This window comes from Hyperoodon ampullatus, assembly GCF_949752795.1.
Source record: "Hyperoodon ampullatus genome assembly, chromosome: 10".
NCBI classification, from domain to species: domain Eukaryota; kingdom Metazoa; phylum Chordata; class Mammalia; order Artiodactyla; family Ziphiidae; genus Hyperoodon; species Hyperoodon ampullatus.
Genome location: NC_136923.1, coordinates 63,660,055 through 63,680,711, shown reverse-complemented (window position 1 = coordinate 63,680,711; position 20,657 = coordinate 63,660,055). Strand labels below are relative to the sequence as shown.

The window sequence follows — 20,657 nt, the reverse complement described above, 5'->3', positions numbered from 1 at the left end:
AATTACTGTTCAATTTTGGAAACATATTTTTGTCTATTGAACTCATTCCAGATATAGGCAGATTTAAACTGTGGGATTACTTTATATTTTTCATCTGAGACTCAGGTTGTATTGATGTAGACATACATTACAGCAACAACAAAAAATAGTTACACTGCTCTTTTGTGTATTATTCTTTGTATGCCCTTTGCCTGGTGAATACTCTGGAAAGCTTTACATATGGTCATAACTCTGCGTCTGTAAAAATGGAAAATACTCATATTGATATCATAGTCTAAGATATCACCTTGATAATTGCGGTATTCATTTTTTTAAATATTTCTGTTAAATGTCAAAGTTAAAGTGGTTGACTTATTTGATTTGAAATTGAAAATGATGAACGTATTTCAGAGGTGTGTGCAAGTTGAAAAATCCTACAGGTATATGTGAGGCATTTCAGATGCTTTAGTTTTTAGATTTTATGTCTTCTATTGTGATTTTCATCAACAGAAAATTATATATATGTATATTATATATATAACCATGGATATTTGTGATCAGATACTACTACTAAATGCTTCTTATTGTATAACACTATTAAACTCAACTGGTCCCTATTATTTTTCAAATCTATTTCCTAATCCATATGGCTGCCACATTAGAAAAAGCTGAAAATGTTTTACATGCTTTTGTGGTCTCCACGACATTTTTTAAAATATATATTTGGTAGAAAATTTTGCTACAAATTACATCTTTACTATTTATCAACTCTGTGATCTTGGACAAGACAGCTATTCTGAGTCTGAGTTTCTTTAAGTTGAGCTAATAATTCCTATGTGGCTAGTTGTTATAAAATTTAAACAGTGTTTTTCAAAGTGCCTTGTAAAGTATTAAGCACCATATACATGGAAGTAAGGCATTTTGTATGTTACATGAGTACGTACATGCATCTCTCTCTGCCATTCTGTATACAGATATATGAATATATATATTCTGACAGTATCATCATCATCACCTAGGAAGCTTTAAGAGATTCAGAATCTTGGCATTATCCCAGACCTACTGAATCAAAATTGGCATTTTAAGATAAACAGAAGATTCATATTAATGTTTGGAAAGCATTGCTCTGTGTGGTCTAGTGACAGTGAGACCTCTCTCTATCTATCTATCTATCTCTCTCCCAACAAACACACATATACATGTAGCAGCCAGAGAGCTATGCAGTGATACCAACAAAGGAAAGTAGATTTATTATCTTGAGTTGATAAAAGAACAGCCTAGAACGCTACTTCTTATTTTAATTAGAACTGACCTTCAATAGTAATCGAAGGGTAAAAAGTATTAAATGGCTCATTCCTGGAATGGTGATGACAGTCCAGAATGAGGCAGAATGGATCACTGCACTGAATTTTTGACTAAAATAATCTAAGAAGTCCCATCCAATTTTGTAATTCTACCCTACATGCACACTTGCGTATTTATAGATATATACCCTAACCACAAATATTCTATTCCTATTTTCGATCTATATCTTTAGATCTATTTTGTATGAGCCCCAAACTACAGATGACAGATTTTTTTTCTTACTTTCAAGCTTTAAAACATGGGCTTCTAAAACAATAATACTATATTGATCAAATCTAGTGTTAGTTTTCAGAAAGAGTATAATTTGCATTCCAATTGCCATCTCAGTGACTATTTCATTATTTGCAGAAACTATTAAGAAAAACATAGAACATTTGAAATATTTTAGTAGTGCAATTGAAACTCACCATAATCACCAAGCAAATCCATTAGACATATGAACACCGCTGTCATTCAACCACAGATATAGGAGTGGTTACCAGGCTTGTCAATGCAGTCATTTACTAACACTGAGCTTTTGGCTCATGACAAAAGATCTAGGCAAATATTCTTGAAGGTATACTTATTCATTTATATGTTTTTTGGGTTTGTTTTGGTTTTGTTTTTGATATACATAAAGCTGTACATATTTAATGCATACAGCTTGATGAGTTTGAAGATAAGTATACACCATGAAACCATCACCACAATCTATACCATAAGCATATCCATCACCTCCAAAGATTTCCTGCCATACTCTATTATTATTTTGTGTGATAATGTAAATGATCAGGACCCTATGGGGCTCTCCTGGGACAGACCCCTCCCCCATACCCTCTGCTTTAGCTCCTAGCATCTGATGCATATTTCCTGAGTTTTTCAGATGTTTAAACCACCACCAAATGGAAGAAATTAACTACTTGATGATCATGAGCATGTAGTCTGAAACTTCTGATGCCTAAGGATTGATAATGTTAACTGCCCAGTTACCTCAATATCAACCAATCAGAGAATTGTGCATGAGCTGATCACATACCCTGCAACCTCTCCCCTCATCTGGCCTTTAAAATGCTTTTCTGGAACCCTGCAGGGAGTTCAGGGTAATTTGAGTATGAGCCACCCGTTTTCCTTGCTGGTCCCTGCAATAAACCTTTCTCTGCTCCAAACTCCGATGTTTCAGTTTGTTTGGGCTCACTGTGTGTTGGGCACACGAACTTGCATTTGGTAATAATTTGAGCACTTAACCTAAGATCTACCTTCTCAGAAAAATTGTAAGCATACAATTCAGTATTGTTAATGATAGGCACTATGGTGTACAGCAGATTCCTAGACTCATTAATCTTTCATCACTGAAACTTTATACCCGTTGACTAATAACTCCTAAGTTTCTACTTCCTCCCCGCCCCTGGCAACCACAGTGTGTTTAGCCACAGTGGAAGAAAATAAACCTAAGACATGCTTTTATCTTATTTGAAGTTTGTGAACTAAATAAAAGAATATGCCTCATTGATGCATGCTATGACTGTTTAGGGAAAGCATATTATTTAGTTTGTTTAGTTTTTACTACATACATTTTAGTAAAAATGATGTTATATCCATGTTAGGTGTTTACACCTTGATTTATCGTATTACCAAAGTATTGGTTTTTCAAATTTGTAGATGCTGATATGTTTTCCCTTCTTCCCAGCAACAATGCTCCTTAGATCCACTTCAGCAGGACGTTTTCATACACTGATGATCAAAAGAGTCCATGATACATGGAATCTCAATCCTGATCATTAGGTGAAACAATTCAAAACTCACTTCTAATTTACATACCTTCAGATGAGACAATATTGACAAAATTATAAATAAAACTGACCCTGGGATACCCAAGAAGATCATCCTTGAATTTTCATTCTCACTAAGATGTTGCCATGGTATTGGTGCTTTTATTTAAACTTAGAAAGAAGACAATAGAATTTTAACTATGCCATGAGATGCATTAATGGGGATAAATTAGGATTTTGGAATTAACACATACACACTACTATATATAAAATAGATAACCAACAAGGACCTACTGTATAGCACAGGGAACTATATTTAATATCTTTTAATAACCTATAATGGAAAAGAATCTGAAAAAGATTTTATATATATATATATATATATATATATATATATATATATATATATATATATATATATATATATAACTGAATCACTTTGCTGTACACCTGAAACTAACACAACATTGTAAATCAATTATACTTCCATTAAAAAAAAACAGCTACAAGAATATATTTTAAAAACTGTTCTATGAAAATGTTCATTTTCATCAAATTTTTCCTCCAATGAGACTCTTCTAGATTATGATTTATTTAAATTTTAATTGAAGGTTTACAGATTTGCAGTTTGTGCTAAGTTTAATTTCTGTTTAAAGAATTCTGACACTTATTTTTAAATCATTACTTTGTGTCTGATTTACCACATTTTTTACAATGCATTTACCACTTCATATAAATTATACAAAGTAGAGGTTTGGTCTGCATCAGCTCTCAGCCACTGCTGTACAAGGCTTCTGGAAGAAAAAAGGAGAAATGATCCCATCTCTGAAGCTCATTTGGGGAGAATACTATATAAATTTGTTCTTACTGTAAGGTTGAAATTAATCTTGATTTCCTGTCAAATGTACAGGGATTTTACAATATAGTTCATAATAATGTTTAATTACTCTAGGGTAGGAGTTAAGATAAACAAGTCACTGACAGTGTTTATCTATAAATATAGCAGATGGTGTGGGACTGAGGTTGGTTATTAACTCTGCCGACTTTAATTTCATGGTTATAAAACACAGTAAATCTCACTGTTTATAAAAGGTGGGAAAGAATCTCCAATGGGCTTCAGTAGCCAAGAAACCTTCTGCAACATTAATCTCTCTAACTGATATTTGGTATCCTCCTAGGGTGCAATATTTAAGATTGTGGAGTGACTGCTAGTCACATTAAAATTTTCACTGGGATCATTAGCTAGCATTTCTGTCATTGATCTATTATAACTTTGTTAATGAGTTCCATGTGAGTGAAATTTAGTGAATGAGACAATTCTTTCTAAGCCTTGCTAGGTGAATGTTTAACAGTTACTTTAGGCAGTTATATATCTAAAAGATAGCCTAATTAATCAAAATCATACCTTTTTTCTTATACAAAGATGAATTGTAATACCTAACTAGGCAAGATGTACTGAATAATCAACCAGTGTACATTATATACATTTACATTTAGGTCATAAATCTGCCTAAAATATCACAAAATGCCATAAAATTTAAAAAGAAACAAAATAATTTATTCTTAATATTCCAACTTATTTAAATATAAGAGTTGATTATGATCACTTACTTCACTAAAAATCTGTACGCTTAATTTGATTGAAATTAATTCTTCCCCCCAAAAGGACCACTATTATAAAAATGGTATTATTTGAAATAGCTCAGTTTTTCCATTCCGACTTTCTAGTGAATAACAGAATTATTTTATAACCACAAAAGTGAAAAAAAATCACAAGCTCTACCTCTATTGTTTTTACATTCAGAAGAAGTTGATTTTTCACTTCCCAAGAAGGTCAGACTTTTATAAATATAGGATAATCTGATATATGAGTTGGGGATTAAAACAATCTTGAACTAAAAATGTCTTAACTGTGTTGGAGGTCAGACACCTTGAGAATGAGTTTCAATGACAAAATCCTCAGTAACTTTTCTAGCTCTTGTATTGGGCTGCTTCTCCTGGACCCGCCCTGAGAGTTTTATTACTGATCTGAAACAGTCTGGCTCCTGTGCTTTCTACCAATTAGTCTCAGCACAGATCTCAAACCTTGGCTTCCAAGGAGCTGGCTTCTGAAAACATCAGCCCTGGGTGGAGAGAGGCTGAATGGAACTGTTGGTAATATACCTTCTCATCTCCTTTCCTGCTCAGAGCCTCTTGTCACTCTTGTCATTGGATGCAATACCCCGCTACTTGATACACTCACTTCCACAAAAAACTCTCCACTCAGACTTAGACTTCCAGGTCTCAAAATGCATGAAACATCTATAAAAGACAGCAAAGGCTCTCTCAAGTGGAGGCTTTATCTGTTCCCCACCTCATTTTTTTAAGCCTCAAAACCCACCTGAACAAATTATCATCAAAGAAATTGGTTATTGTGTTATTGGTATGTTTGACAGTCATATATATGTGTTGACTTGAATCAAAACTAGGGAGGATTTCACTTCAAAGTTATCAATAAAGTCACCTAAAATAGATCTATCAGTTAAGTCTACAGATTACATCTTCTTGTCTTATGTGTTGTGAAGTGAGGGTGGAAATGTGTTTAGGAAAACATGGTCGAGAAGACAAGGGCCACAGAATGGCCAAGAGGATCCCTTCGGTAAGGCAAAAATAGGTAAAAACAATAGAAAGTGAAGGGGCTAAAAAAGGGAGACAGAATAGGGGAAATAACAAAACCAGATATTGAAGTGTCTAGGTAGAGAGGCAAAGAGTGTGATTTGTTTAGGGAGTCTCCTTTATGTACTTTAAGAATTCATAAATACTGTGGGTCTTAGGGAAATGAGATATTATTAAAAGCACATTCATACAATCACTCTTGTAAAGAAGGACTCTTTTTCTGTATCACAATGTGTAGCCTTAAATTACTGTGGTTTTTTTTTTTCCTAGTCTATGTATAAGGTACAATGAGCTGTCTTATAAAATGTAATCATTTTCCTAGTCATGGTTTGGGAAAAACAAACAAACAAACAAGCACACAACTTCTATTATGAAATTATATGATTAAAGGGTGAAAAAAAGCTGTTAAAATTGAATAAAAGTACGCCCCGTTTCACCCAAATCTATCATATTTTATTAAGATAATGTCATAGAAATAAAAATTGTTGCCTTATAATACAAAGCAAATTACAACCCACAGGATAAAGATAATGCATGACTTTTAAATAATTTCATCTCATTTTCATTATTTTCTTTCAGATTATGTGACACTGCATAATGTCAAAGGCATTGCACTGCATAAAGGAAAACATGCAAAGGAAATAACTCTCAGCCGATTTCATTCCCCCTTCAATGGTCAGTGAAAAATCCATCCCCTAAAATATTTTTAGTATTTATTCTCTCTAAAAATCCAGTAATTAAAAAAAATCTTTTGTTTCTAGAAGTCATCTATGCTGTCATGTGCATGACAGTCATCTGTGGAATTCTTCTCTTGGTGATGGTCAAACTGAGGTAACTGGATGCAATTCAGAAGGGAAGGACTAGAAAGGGACCAGCCCTGTGAAAGCACATTTCACAATGGCAGAGCTTACAGGGCTGAGAAGGAAAGCTTCTCCATTAAGACTTAGGAAACCATTCTTAATGTGGGATGGGTACATGAAAATGTTACTCTGTCTTCATATGTAAGGTAAATGTGATCACAGGGATTCTTTCATGTTGCATTTTATAATCACATATGCATTGTTCTCCCAATAAAATGGCTCCCAATCATTTCCCTGGTTTTCCTACAAAACCCAGATTGAACTTTGCTGCATTCCTTAATCAGATCACTTGCAGGATTAATCAGCTCATATAATGGACCTGCTGTGTACTTCATACACTTTACACTTAACTGAAAATTTACTCTTCACTCTAATTTCTTATATGCTAATGAGCTTTATTCATATTTTACCATGTAGTTATTAAATGAGACATGTAATGAGGCCTCACTGGGTATCCTTAGAAAGACGTATTACTATTGCCTGATGTTAATTCACTCTTCCCAAATCTTCTGTTTCCTTGGCTGCCTTCATTGTGAATGTGAGACCTCAGGTTAGAGACACATCAACTTCTAGATTTCTACATGTCTAGGGTTTAAAATATTTCTACTTATATAACACTTACAAATAGATATAAAGTGGTGTTCAGTTGCTTAGTTTTAATGTTAAAAAACCCTCATATTTAAACATCAATGCTGTTCATTTGCTTATTCATGATACAAATGTATACATTTTTGTATACAAAATGGAATACAAATATTCCATCACAGAGGTATAATTTGAGTATCATAAATGTTAATGAAGAACTATATATATTAAGTGTGTATATACATATATATTATATACATACACATAAAATATTCTTATCAGTATGATTAGGCCTGAGGGCAGCAGAGGTGGTGGACATTTCTCTGATCTCATGATGCTCAGAGAAGAAGTCAATAAACTTGATGGTGCTTGTACACATATGGTTCCTCAGACTCCAAGGCTTTGACGACCAGACAGATCAAGTGCAAGATTTAGTGGGGAAGGTGTATGGTGGTATCAAAGAGTTGGGCAGGTGATGAGTGTGTGCTCTGTCTACAGACATTCAAACTTACTTATTTTTAAAAGTAATCCCAGCTAAACATATTCCCTTGTTGGATCCAGCTTCTCTAACTGTTTAATTTAATGCTGACCAATATCAATACCAAACACACTGCGTCTCTCCAAGGCCTTAAAAGTTGTATTTGTATGAAAAGATATTCTTTGAGTTCCAAGATATAGTTTAAAGGCCAACAAATAAGAGTCAGTTTCAAGGGGGAAAAATAGCATTTGGAATTTATTAAACTTTCTTTTATTTGGTTTAAAATATTTGCGAGCATGGTTCAGTTACTGGGCCTGCCTAGATATTCCATCACAGAGGTATTGCTTGAGAGAAGCACAAAAAACTTTCTAGCTTAGGAAAAATCTTCAAGGTTTTCAATCTTTATTTTTTAGTCACTCACTTAATGTATAAAGTTCACATCTGCCACCTTGGTTTTTTTACAGATTACTGTTGTGCCCCAGGTAGATGAGGCCTATATGGCTACTCAAAATTTCCTATATATCAGCTGTTATTTAACCTCCTTTCTTGCCTGTAGAGAAAGACACATTTCTTTACTGGATGACAATGGGAATGTTAAAGGCAAAAATCTTGAATTGACTCTAATATGTATTTAAAAGCAAATCATTCATATTATATATTATAATATTTTTATTAGTTATAATATCACATTGTAATATATTATAATTATATTATACCATTATTATTATATTACATTTAGTTATCAATTATTTTCCATGCAATTTAAATTTGATCCTTACATGTAATCTGAAAGATCCAGACCCAAGGTTAAGAAATGACAAAAGTAAAAGCCATCATGGAAAGAAGGAACAAAACAAAACAGAAGCATCAGTAACAACAAAACAGAAGCATCAGTAACAACAAAACCTGTGTTACCTCACATTGGAGATCAATAATACCTTTTTCATAAAGCAGGCTGCTTGCCACTCACCTGGTGGGCAAGTCTAATCCATGTGAATACCTTCTGCAGTAAAGATGAAGGATTTTGCATTTGCTCCATGTTATGCTAAATTAAAACAGCCCTAAATCTTCAAAGAAATTTGCAGTGAAACCAATCATTAAAGTTTAAATATTTGAGAAAGAAGACTATTTTTCTTTTCGAAAATGGTTACTTGGAGATCATAGTTAAGTGCATGATACTTAGAAAGACCATAGAATATTCTACTTTTGAAACTTTATATTCAAAAACTTAATTATCTTCCCCTCCATGCATAGAATCCAACCAAAAAATAAGCACAGACGCATTTGTAAAATCCTTAAAATAGCTTATTGTTAACTTTTACTTTTATACAGAGCCTTCAGAATATCAAGTCAAAACAAGAGACCCTTCACCAATCCAAATACCTGGAGGACTCATGATTCATTGAGAGTCACGAATCATTAACAATCACTTTCTTTAAAGCAAGTCTTTGTAGCCAGTCAACAGAATATCCTATCCATTGTCAACAAAGAAAATATTAGGATGGATTTAATGATACTGGATCTTTAAGTATGTTCATGTAAGGTATAATAATTGGAATGATGTTAGATTTGTTTTTTCTTAGGAAAAAATTCAAGTATAAATTTACAGTGGTATCTTTGGACACTAGTATAGAATTACAGAATCACCCTTGTAGGCAAAAAATAGTGTTATTCTAAGCTACACTCTACGTGATTTGTTTCATAGTAAATTTGAGTCCATATAAGAGTAATTGGTTGTATCATAATATAACATTTTATAGTTAGCAGAGTATTTTCTGATCAATTTTATAAATACCTATTAACTGGCCAAAAGGAAACTGCTAATAAAAATAACCAGTATATGTGTCATTTGTATATCCATTTCTGAATCATCAACTATATCATTAGCATTAACTTTAAATTTCTAAGTATATTTGATTAGATGATTAGTCTTAAAAATCGGAAGTGATATCTTTGGACTTTTGTAATTTGAATACTATTGAACTGTACTTTGTTAACTTGATGTTTTTATGTCATGTTCATAAAGATGTAAAGCAACTACACTGGCCAAAAAAATCCATGTGCATTTCAATGATATATTTCATTTGTAAATTTATTTTTTCCTATGCTAATTATGATGAATTTCTGCAATAATAACATAACATGATAATTGTGACTTTCTATATTGTTACTATAATGTTACTTTTGGCCTGATTTGACATCAGAATATAAGTGTGAATAGAAAATTGTGGAAAAGATGTTTGTTAAGTTTTTGATACATATGTGTTTTTAACTCTCTGCAATCACATTATACCCATTTCTAAGAACACACATGAGTTAGTTTTATCTGTAGTGACACAGAGACTCAAATATTCAAGAACAGGAACATATATTTAGTGATCTATTTACAATTAAATATATCACTATTTAAATAAAACATTTAAAAGAAAACATTTTCTACCTGTTGGTATCAGATCTATTGCTCTTCACTATACTTCAGATCAAATTGTCTACATTAAATCAAATTTAAAGTTAACATTTGGCTATATTTACTTGGAATAATGGAAAAGCCATCCTTTGTCTTTCCAAACAGGGAAAAATAATTTGGTGAGTCACAAAGCTCCCTCAAGGAGCTCTCCATATTCCAGTGGCTTCTAATTCTCTTAGTTATGTGAAGAGAATGTAGGTCTTGCCATCTCAAAGTCACTGCCATTTGTTGCAGGCTTGCTAATGCCTGGGAAAAGAACTGTGCCCTAGAAAACAGAGGACGAAAGTCAAGTTGCTTTTAGAAATATGTTTGTGTTGAGCAGAAAAGGGGGAGATGGAGTGTGAAGTAATAACTAATAAAGAGATTAAGCAATTTCTCAGTCTCACACTAGTCAATATAAAAATTAGTAATTGAACACAGGTATAGCAGATTTTAGAATCTTTTATCTTAATTCCTAAACTCTACTGCCAATCACTTATCCCAGCTGTAATTGTGTCATTTTTGTACATAAACAACCAGGAAATACCTGTTTTAAATATTCTTCTCTAAAGTACCATCTATATCAACCTAGATTACATGTCTAGTAATTAGATGCTTTTACCTGTAATAAAATGTCTTAAACGATAAGGAATACATAATATTTCCTATATCAAGAGGTCCAAAGCAGAACATCTCAAAGGTCGGTTGACTTAGCAGTTCAGTGATACCTTCCAGGACTCAAATTTCTCTTTTCCATCCTTTTCATAGTCAATGAATGACTGGCACAGGTCAGACTTTATAAGAAGATGTGGAAATATAGGAATTCAAATTGCCATAATTGATAGTCTAATCCCTGAATCACCTGAGGAAAGGGTGAATTTCCAAGTAAAATCAGAGTTCTACTTAGCAAGGATGAACAGGAGAGGGATCTTGGGTACGTAGTCAACAGTTTCTGCTACAAAAGTCTAGACTATCTCCTTTGTAAATTAAATGATGCCTCTCATGACCTCAAACAAATAAACTAAACAGTTTGGGCTTAAGTTCTATTTTTCACTGGGCTCTTTGCAACTAAAGAGCCCAAATCTAAAACAGTGTTTCTCAGGCTGTCAAGGAGCTCAAGTTCTCCCAATTCAGGATTTTTTTTCTATTCATTAACGAACACAGTTTGTCTGGTAGAAAACAATATTGTTTGGTTTGTGTAGGCAAGAACATTTCATCTTCCAGTAAATCTTTTTCCAGAAACATGGAGATCATCCATTCGTTGGCAGGGGAAACACTTGAAGGCTGTACTACTGACCGTCAAGTTACAGGATCCGGTGAGTGATGATGTAAACACTACTGTCTGGGTTTTTTGTAGGAACTGACATCCAAGCAGAGGTGCACTTCAGAGGACTCATCTGTGTTGGGAACCTCTGACTCAGTAGCACTAGAAAGGTTAAATAAATGTTTCCCAGATTAGTATTAGTAGACAATGTATTAGTATACAATGTTTCCAGATATAATAAAATAAAACATCAGGGGTCCCTGATGCCAAATAAGTGTACCATCAGGACAGAAGGGTCATGCTTAGAAGGTAAAGGTGAGATACAAGCTCTGAAGAAAAACATTGGGAAACAAAATTTCCACAAAGAGGAAATTCAGAAGTTATAGATGTTCTGCTAAGAGCAAGCTTCAGAGACACCTATTCTTTTGGGATCATGCCATCAAAATTTTTCTCTGCAAACAATAAACAACTGGACTAAAACAGTAGAATTTAAAGGTATTTAATAGGAAACCAAAATTTGTTAATGCCCCTGAGACCTCAATAGTAGAGGTCTTCCGATGTTTGAAGATCAGTTTTGAGGTATTTGGAAGAGTGAAAATGTTGATGGGAACATGTTGTCTAGCATTTCATGTTTGTATTGAACCTTGTTAGAACTGGGGGCGTGCAGAAGGGGGTGTAGGAGTGAGGATCAGGAGTGAGCAGAAGGGGGAGTGCTCAGCATTGTTGGCAGAAGTATTGAAATTCACGAGGATTGTTCATTGTACAAATTATAAGGTGTATTCCACCCATGATGGTAGTTCTTATTTCAAGTGTACAACTAGGTAATAAAGAAAACAAAATATCATTTTACACATTCATCTGGTTGTCTTACAAATACTGTAAATTTCTTTCATCACAGGTATTAATCATTTTCCATATTTTCTCCCTCCACTCCTGCCATCTTTCTTTCCTCTAATGTTTTCAAGTTTCATAAAGGACGGGAGGGAAAGAACTTCAGGAAAGGAGAAATCAGCAGCAGAATGCTGTAAAATGGCTAACAAAGAGACACTGCCCATAAGAACATTCAGATCCACGCTTTTAGTCATTTCACATCCCATTCTCTTTCACAAATGCATTTCAAGTGAAATAACTTATAAAGTAACATAAGTACATTCCTTATCTCATAAGCTATCAGCCTGAAGACAATTAGACATTGAAGGTGATACCACCTCACACTTCTGAGAATGGTCATCATCAAAAAGAAAAGAGGTGAATGTTGGTGAGTATGTGGAGAAAAGGGAACCCTCCTGCACTGTTGGTGGGAATGTAAATTGGTACAGCCACTATGGAGAACAGTATGGAGGTTCCTAAAAAATTAAAAATAGATCTCCCATATGATCCAGCAATCCCACTCCTGGGTATATACCTAAATGATATGAAACCAGAATCATGAAGGCATATCCACACTCCCATGTTCATTATAGCATTATTCACAGTAACCAAGATATGGAAACAGCCTAAGTGTCCATCTATAGATGAATGGATAAAGCAGATACACAGACACAGACACACAGACACACAGACACACAGACACACACACACAGGAATATTATTAAGCCATAAGAAAAGGAGAATCCTGTCATTGGCAACAACACGGAGGGAACTTGAGGGCGTTATGCTAAGTGAAATAAGTCAGACAGAGAAAGACAAATTCCGCATGATCTCACTGATATGTGGAATCTAAAAAAGCTGAACTTATAGAAACAGAGGGTAGAGTGGTAGTTCCCAGGGGCTGGAGTCTGGACAAAATGGAGGCATGGTGGGCAAAGGGTACAAACTTCCAGTTATAAGATGAATAAGTTCTAGGCATGTAATGTACAGCATGGTGACTGTAGTTAACTATTCTATATGTTATACTTGAAAGTTGTTAGGAGAGTAGATCAGAAGAAATGGTAATTATGTGAGGTGATGAAGGTGTTAATTAACCCTAGTGTGGCAATCATTTCTCAATATATAATTGTATCAAATCATCACATTGTACTTCTTAAATTTACCCAATGTTTCATGTCAATTATATCTCAATAAAGCTATGGAAAAAAAAAGAATTAATCTTGATTTCCAATCATGTCTAAAAATACATGTTTGAGTCTTTGAATCATTCAGTAGAAAAAAAGAGAAAGTAGAGAGAACTATTAGCAAATAACTTATATTTTTATATAAATATTCAGAAAATTGGTAAGAATAGCCAGATTTTGGTTATGGGACTACCAAACCTATGGACTAAGCATGAAGGGAACATTGTTAGTGTGGGTGTCTGATGTAATGCATGTAACCCATGTTTGGACAGGCAACACCTAGAGAAGTTGCCTTCTGCAAGTTGTATTTCAGCTTATTCATCTTCTTTGAGTGACTGGGAGGCATAAGTATACAAAATTATAATCTAAATATTTTAGGGGTTGAAGAAGACAAATAGTCCCTCTTATCTGTCAGGATACCATTTTATAAAACCACATTCTCATCCTCTGCTGTTCAGAGTATGTTTCTTGGGGATATTCTTTGTTATTAAGACTAAATTTACGATAGTGGCAGCTCTAATATTTTAATTGGTAATTGGTCTCACATAGGAACATAGGAAACAGGTCTGAGTAACCAAAGCCACTTTAAAAACAGGAAAGGATCCAAACATTATACTATTGCCTTACAACATATTATAGCATGTATGTAATGGTAATGGATATTTACGTTTATTTATGCATGGTCTGGTCTCATTAAGCCCCAATGATGAGAAACATATCTTAAAGTTGCCAAGAAAGGTAACCAAAATGCTTATTCACCTGAACTCGGTCCTCTTGGAAAATGAATCAGCTATTTTAACTTTGAATTCCCAGTTCGAGGACATCTCACCTCTTTCTCTCCTCTCCCTCTCCAAGAGGGTATATTTATGAATGTAGAGTATGCTTTGGTATATGCGTGCTGCCTTCTGTATCTTTGCTAGTGTCTGCTGTGAGTGACCATCCTGTCTGGTCTCTGGTCACACTGCAGCAGAGTCTGCTGAGGATGGCTGGTCCACCCTGCTACTTTGGGTACCGTGGTTCCTTTTCATGGCTTTCAGTTTTGAGGCTCCCATATATGGCAGCTTTCTTCCTCTTAGGTTGGGCCTCTTCTGGCTCCCTAGAGAGGGCCTCCGCATTCTTGCATTCCTCTGAGGAGCAAAAAAGCCATCTACTTTCTTTGCACATAACTATATTATGCACCATGTTGCTGAAGCTAACTTCAAATCCTTCCTTCAGTCATGGCTCCTGTCCTGCTAGAGTTCCAGTGCAACTATATTTGGCAATATAATTAGTGTACAACTTTGCTGAGACAAAAGAAGTAAGGCCTCTTATACTGGGATTTTCCCCAAACTTATATGGGTGTAAACACTGTTCCTCATTTCCGCCCTGGTCCCTAACACCCAGTGAGATCTCTCATGGATGGGATGGGATTGTGACGGTGTAACGCGGGGAGTGGTGGTTAGGAAGGAGTTGGGGCAGGATGCCAAAGCTTAAACTCTCACCTATGCCTTTCTCTCTCCTCCATCTCTCCAAGGTCACCATCTAAAGTGGCCTTTTCTTGCCCTATGCCCTCCATATTTTTTATGCTATATCTTTTAGTGCAACTTTACGACTCAAGTTTGCCAGAGTTGGATCATGATATATACAAGGACGGTTTTATCAATAGAACTTAGAAAGCGTATTCTCTTCACAAAGCCTGGCTTTCAATGCAATTGTTCCTTTAAGTACTTGAAAAGGCTAGATTTTAAGCTCCAACTGAACAATGACTCCTTTGTTCTAAGACTGTACCCAGTCTTTTTCAGGAGTAATGGAGACTTGTTGCTTTACTGGTTTTGGAGCTGTAGAGAATCACGATTCAAGGAAAATGAAAAAAAAAATGTGATGGCTTAAGATTTTCCATTATGTTTCTATCACAGACATACAATGTTTCAACTAAAAACTAAAGTTATTAGAGAGGAAATAAAGACAAGGGAAATGAGAGGAAAAGAAATGAGGTGATGAGAAGAAATGAGAAGAGAAAAAAGAAAAAAAAGAGAACAAGGTGCCAGAGGGTTTGACAAATTGGCCCTGTTTCCCTCTTTTTCCATTTTCTGAATTATCTCCACTCTGTTGCAGGCAGAAGACAAGAGGGTGCCTATTACAGGGGAGAACCCCGAATATAAAACCACCTATGAGACCATGCTTGCAGGTCTATTCAGATTAGGCCTTCGGAGGTTGTAGTTTTGTAGATCACTGGAATTATCATCACCACAGGTCAATCAGAGAAGCCCCCAAATCAAACAATTTCCCCACATTGGATTTAATTTGCTTGTCAAATGTAAAATTTTTTTGTTAAAGTCCACAGGGCATAGTTGAGATTTCTGAACTAGAAGTAGTGTGATTCCCCTTAGGAACTGATTTACGTTTAAAGTACCTCTGGTTATACAGACTTTTATGATATTTTTATTTTCCAATATATATTTGAATTTGCCTTCATTATCTACCTTATTTATGATAACACTCCTAGTAATAAGTGTAGCAAACAGGATAGGTTGGGTTATCCTACAGTAACAAGCAATCATGAAATGTCAGTGGATTACAATAACAAAGGTCATTACACGGAAGCTCTGACGCCATAATGGGGAGGTCCAGGCTGACAAAGCAGTTTTTCTCCAGACTGGTACCAGAGGTAAATTAGAGATTGTAACAAAGTACATATTGGGTCTTAAACGTTCCATCAAGGATAATACCTGTCATTTCCACTCACATTTCATTGGCCAAAACAAGTCATATAGCTGCCTGAATCAGTGAAGTATAATCTTCCTCCAGAGAGGCCCAGGGAATATTTGGGGGTAACAATACAGTCTATCAAAATAGGTAGCATTTATTTAAATAATTCTTCAGAACCTGGCATTCTTCTAAAACAGGCATTCTTCTAACCCTAACCCTAACCCTAACTTTAGACACTATTTTATACCAGGTCTTGTGGTGGACCTGGACATGACAGCCAAGGGCTGAAAGTCAAGTAGGGGTGACTTAGACTAAATAATAATTAATATCAATTGAGGCAACATTAAAACATTTTGGCAACACATCCCTTTGCACTTTCATTACTTGGTATCCTGAATTTGACAGGAAAGCAACATGCAAATGTATTCATTTCAAGTTTACTATCAACAGAATGGTTGAATCTCAATGGAATGGTTGTATCTCCCCCAAACACATATACTGGAATACTAACCTCCAGTGTGATGGTATTTGGAGGTGGAGCCTTTGGGAGGTCATTTAGGTCATGAGGGTGGAGTCCTCATGAGTGGGGTTAGTGCCCTTATAAAAGAGACCCAGAGAGATCCCTAGCATTCTTTCCCCCATGGGAAGACAAGGCAAGAAGCCAGCAGGTTGCAACCTGGAAGAGGGTTCTTACCATAATCCAAACATGCCAGCACTCACATCTCACAATCCCAACCTCCAGAGCTGTGAGAAATAAATTTTTATTCCTTATACATCACCCAGTCTATGGTACTTTGTTGCAGCAGCCCAAACTGACTAAGACATATTATGATTAATTTATACTATATAATAGAAGGCAGGCATTTGGAGTCTTGTAGATAACTATTCATGCCCAGGCAGGGATATGGAAATATTTTTTATCAGAATTGAAAACTTATATCTTGAAGCTGACCATTTTTGAAGGCTTACAATTTTTAAAAATTTCCTCATGAAATTAAAAAAAAATTATACTTAGTACTTAATAGATTACACATCAACATTCAAAAATAATTTCATTTGTACTTATGAGTAAACATTAATGTAGAAAATATCTTTTGTTAAAATTTCTTCTTATGAGAATTGAAATTATGTTATAATAGACTTCTTTTAAAGTCTATGAAAATAAGAAGTACTATAAATTTAACTTTACTATAATAAAAAGCCTTACATTTTCTGGTTTCCAGAATATATAACCATACATTATGTTCATCCTTGAATATCTTGAAACATACATACTAGGAAGTTTAGCATGAAAGAAACAGGCCCTCAAGCAGGTGGATAACATAATTTTCATTGTCCTAATGTATACCAGAGTCTAAATTGCATCTTGCCTTCATTTGAAACCCAACCATTCAGTTTATGGTAAACTGACTTGATGGGAAGTTTATCTTAAGACTTATGTAATCTTTGCCCCTTGTGTATCGTGATATTTGGGGGAATATATTTTCTGGGGATAACATATGGTGGAGCAATCTTTCAGGTTACCACTTGTGACCCAGAGTTTGCTTTATGGGGGAAAAATATGCTTCCAATTAAAATTGTCATATAGGGACACTATTCTTTATGAATTCAGAGTGAAGAATAGCTAAGGACTCTGGTCCGTGTTTGACAGCTGGTGCAAAGCACCTTGAATCAATAAAACTGTTATTAATTCCATCCTAAGTACTTGTTATTTGTTCACCTTGACATGATTCTACAAAGAACTGCAGATTTGAAAACCTCTAATACAGGTTATTGTCCAGAATAAGGCCAGTATTCCTGAAAAAGGCCAACATAAAGACAAAAATATTATAACATCATATAAAGAAATTCACAACAGCAGTTTGTGATCACTGTTTTAGGTACTTTGAGGGTCACAAAGAAATTTAAAGACATACTTTATTTCCTTAAATGATACTTCTAGAAAACAAGACATAAAACTTTAACTTAAAGCTATGTAGACCAGGGCTTATAGATGTTCTTATCAAATACATAAATTCACTTTGTGTCAAATGATTCAACCATTCTTTAAAGATCTCCTAGGTTGAACCCTGCATAATGCTAAGTCTACTAAACATTCTTCAGAGTCAAGTAAAATCTAATTATGGGATAATTTATCCTTTTTTTTCCTTACTGTTCCCAAAACATAGTCTTTCAAGTTCTTCCATATTTAGTTTATCATCCAGTGCAAAGCAGGACAACACAAAGTCGTGTTAATTATTCATCATTTCAACTTCATGACACATCTCTAGTTTGTTACTATACCCTATTTGTTTTCTGAAACATATTTTACAATTTTACCCTCCGATTCATGACTGAGTATCCAGATCCAAAGAGAACATAATTTTCTCTTGTGTTACTAGAGCATCTCCAGGAAAAAATCAACTTGACAGGCAATAATGGGGGAGGAGTTGACCATTCATTCCCTTCCTCCCATTACAGGAATATCAAGGTAACTTTAAAAAATTTAAAAGATATGGTTCTCACTCCAAATGCTTCTTAACAGAAAGTCAATAGGAGGAAAGATACATCCGTCTCTTTTTTATATTTATTTAGACCTAAGGAATTGAGTGCGGTTTGAGAAACATTTACTGGAATAATGACATATCACATGGCAAAATTAATTCCTCTTAAGTAATTTAGCCCTTTTTAAATGTCTGCCTTCTTTTACCAAACAAATACATAGATGCAAAGATTGATTGCTATGTCTTATTCATGAGCACCTGGGTGTGGAAGAAGTTTGAGCCTCTAAACATAACTCCCAAGTATCTGCCCATCTGAATTTCTGCATATTATAATTTCTGAGCTCTTTATCAACCAGCTGCGTCCACACACCCACATTCCCCCATTTTCCCCTGTGCTTCTGCCATATTCTTTGAGTTTCCCAGATGCATCCTTCCTTCCAAAGGGTCTTTACACATAGTGTTCCCTTCAACATGAAATGGTCTTTTCCCTCCTCTTCTACTATTTAGCAACTTAATTCTTTTTTCAGGTCTCATCTCTTGAATCATGTCCTACAGATGGAAATACTTGACAAGGTCATACCTTCTACCATACAAATTTAAAGATTAGTTTCTCCTTCATGGCACTTATTACACATGTAATTGACACTTGATGATACTTTCTATGATCCCCGCCATCAGACAGTTCCATAAGGGACCACTGGTCATTTTGCTCATTATTATATCCCAGGCTCCTCTTTAGCCTGGTTGATATAGACAGTTGCTTTCCCGGGATCCAGTCTCATGCATGTCCATACAGAGAATTATGATTTTGTTTGGGGTGGAAATATACTCAAGTAAAATGCTTGAATTCCCTGACTTTAGCAGCTAAGCACAGTGATGTGGCACAGTTCTGGCCAATGTCAATGAGTAAGTTACAATTTTCCTGAGAAAAAGAGACAGATGCTCCAAGTCTTTTATTGTCTGTCCTTCTGGCCTTGAATGTGAATATAAAGACTGGAGCTACAGAAGCCATATTGGGACCATGAGGAAACCAGCATAAAAATGAAAAATAATCTGCTTTCACTGTGGTGAAGCAGGAAGATAGCATTACAGGGTGTAATGCTATCTACTCACATAGATGGGATGGGCCTCCACCAAAACGAGTTCAGATGTGGAGAATGATAATGCCAAACACACCAAGAGGGCATGAAGAGATGTATTTCTCACACAGGGATTCTTTCTGAGAAGATCAGGGAAGATATTCAAGCAGGTCTGAAAATGGCTTCTGGAAGGAAGGGGTGAATGGCCCTGGGCTTTACTGTGCTGGGGAGTAGAGCCAAGGGGCGGGGTGGTTCCTGCGCAGTTTGAAATTACCTGCTGGTGATGGCATGGTTTGAACTTCCCCTCCAGCACCAATGGACAGAGCACCAGGGCTTTCTTAAGAGCTTGACCAGATCCGGCACAGAAGGATAATGGGGTATGGGGGTACTTAAATGCTATCAGTGGTCATGTGTAAAAAATGGAGTCAGACATTTTATTATTTAAGGCATTAGAAAAATAACTGCAACCATGTACCTCTGTATTCTCATTAGTCACAGACATATACAATCCTAATTGTACAGTAGGTGCTCAATAAATACTTATTATTTTTTTATTGAGGTATAATTGACATTTTAGTTTCAGTTGTACAACACAATGATTTAATATTTGTGTATATTACAAAATAGTCATCATAATAAATCTAGCTAACATCCATCACTATACATAATTACAATTTTTTTTCTTGTGATAAGGACTTTTAAGATCTACTCTCAACAATTTTCAAATATGCAATACAATATTATTAACTACTGTCACCATTCTGTACATTACATCCCTATGACTTACTTATTTTATAACTGGAAGTTTGTGGCTTTTGACCCCCCTTTACCCATTCTGCCCACTCCCCATTCCCTGTCTCTGGCAACCACCAACCTGTTCTGTGTACTTATGAGCTTAATAATACTATATTATATACTTGAAAGTTGCTAAGAGAGTAGACTGTAAATGTTTTCATCACAAAATAGTAATGGT

At 35.1% G+C, this 20,657-nt stretch overlaps 1 protein-coding gene across 1 annotated transcript in view; it reads left to right on the top strand.

Annotated features, from left to right (window-relative positions):
• Nucleotides 1-9,076, top strand: part of GFRAL (GDNF family receptor alpha like) — a gene marked incomplete at both ends in the record, with an annotated part of 58,614 nt that extends 49,538 nt beyond the window's left edge. The window contains 5 exon segments of the mRNA XM_079712625.1: nt 6,327-6,424; nt 6,426; nt 6,509-6,578; nt 9,003-9,021; nt 9,023-9,076. Coding sequence (XP_079568751.1) covers nt 6,327-6,424; nt 6,426; nt 6,509-6,578; nt 9,003-9,021; nt 9,023-9,076 — 242 coding nt within the window.
• Between the last annotated feature and the right edge of the window lie 11,581 nt (nt 9,077-20,657).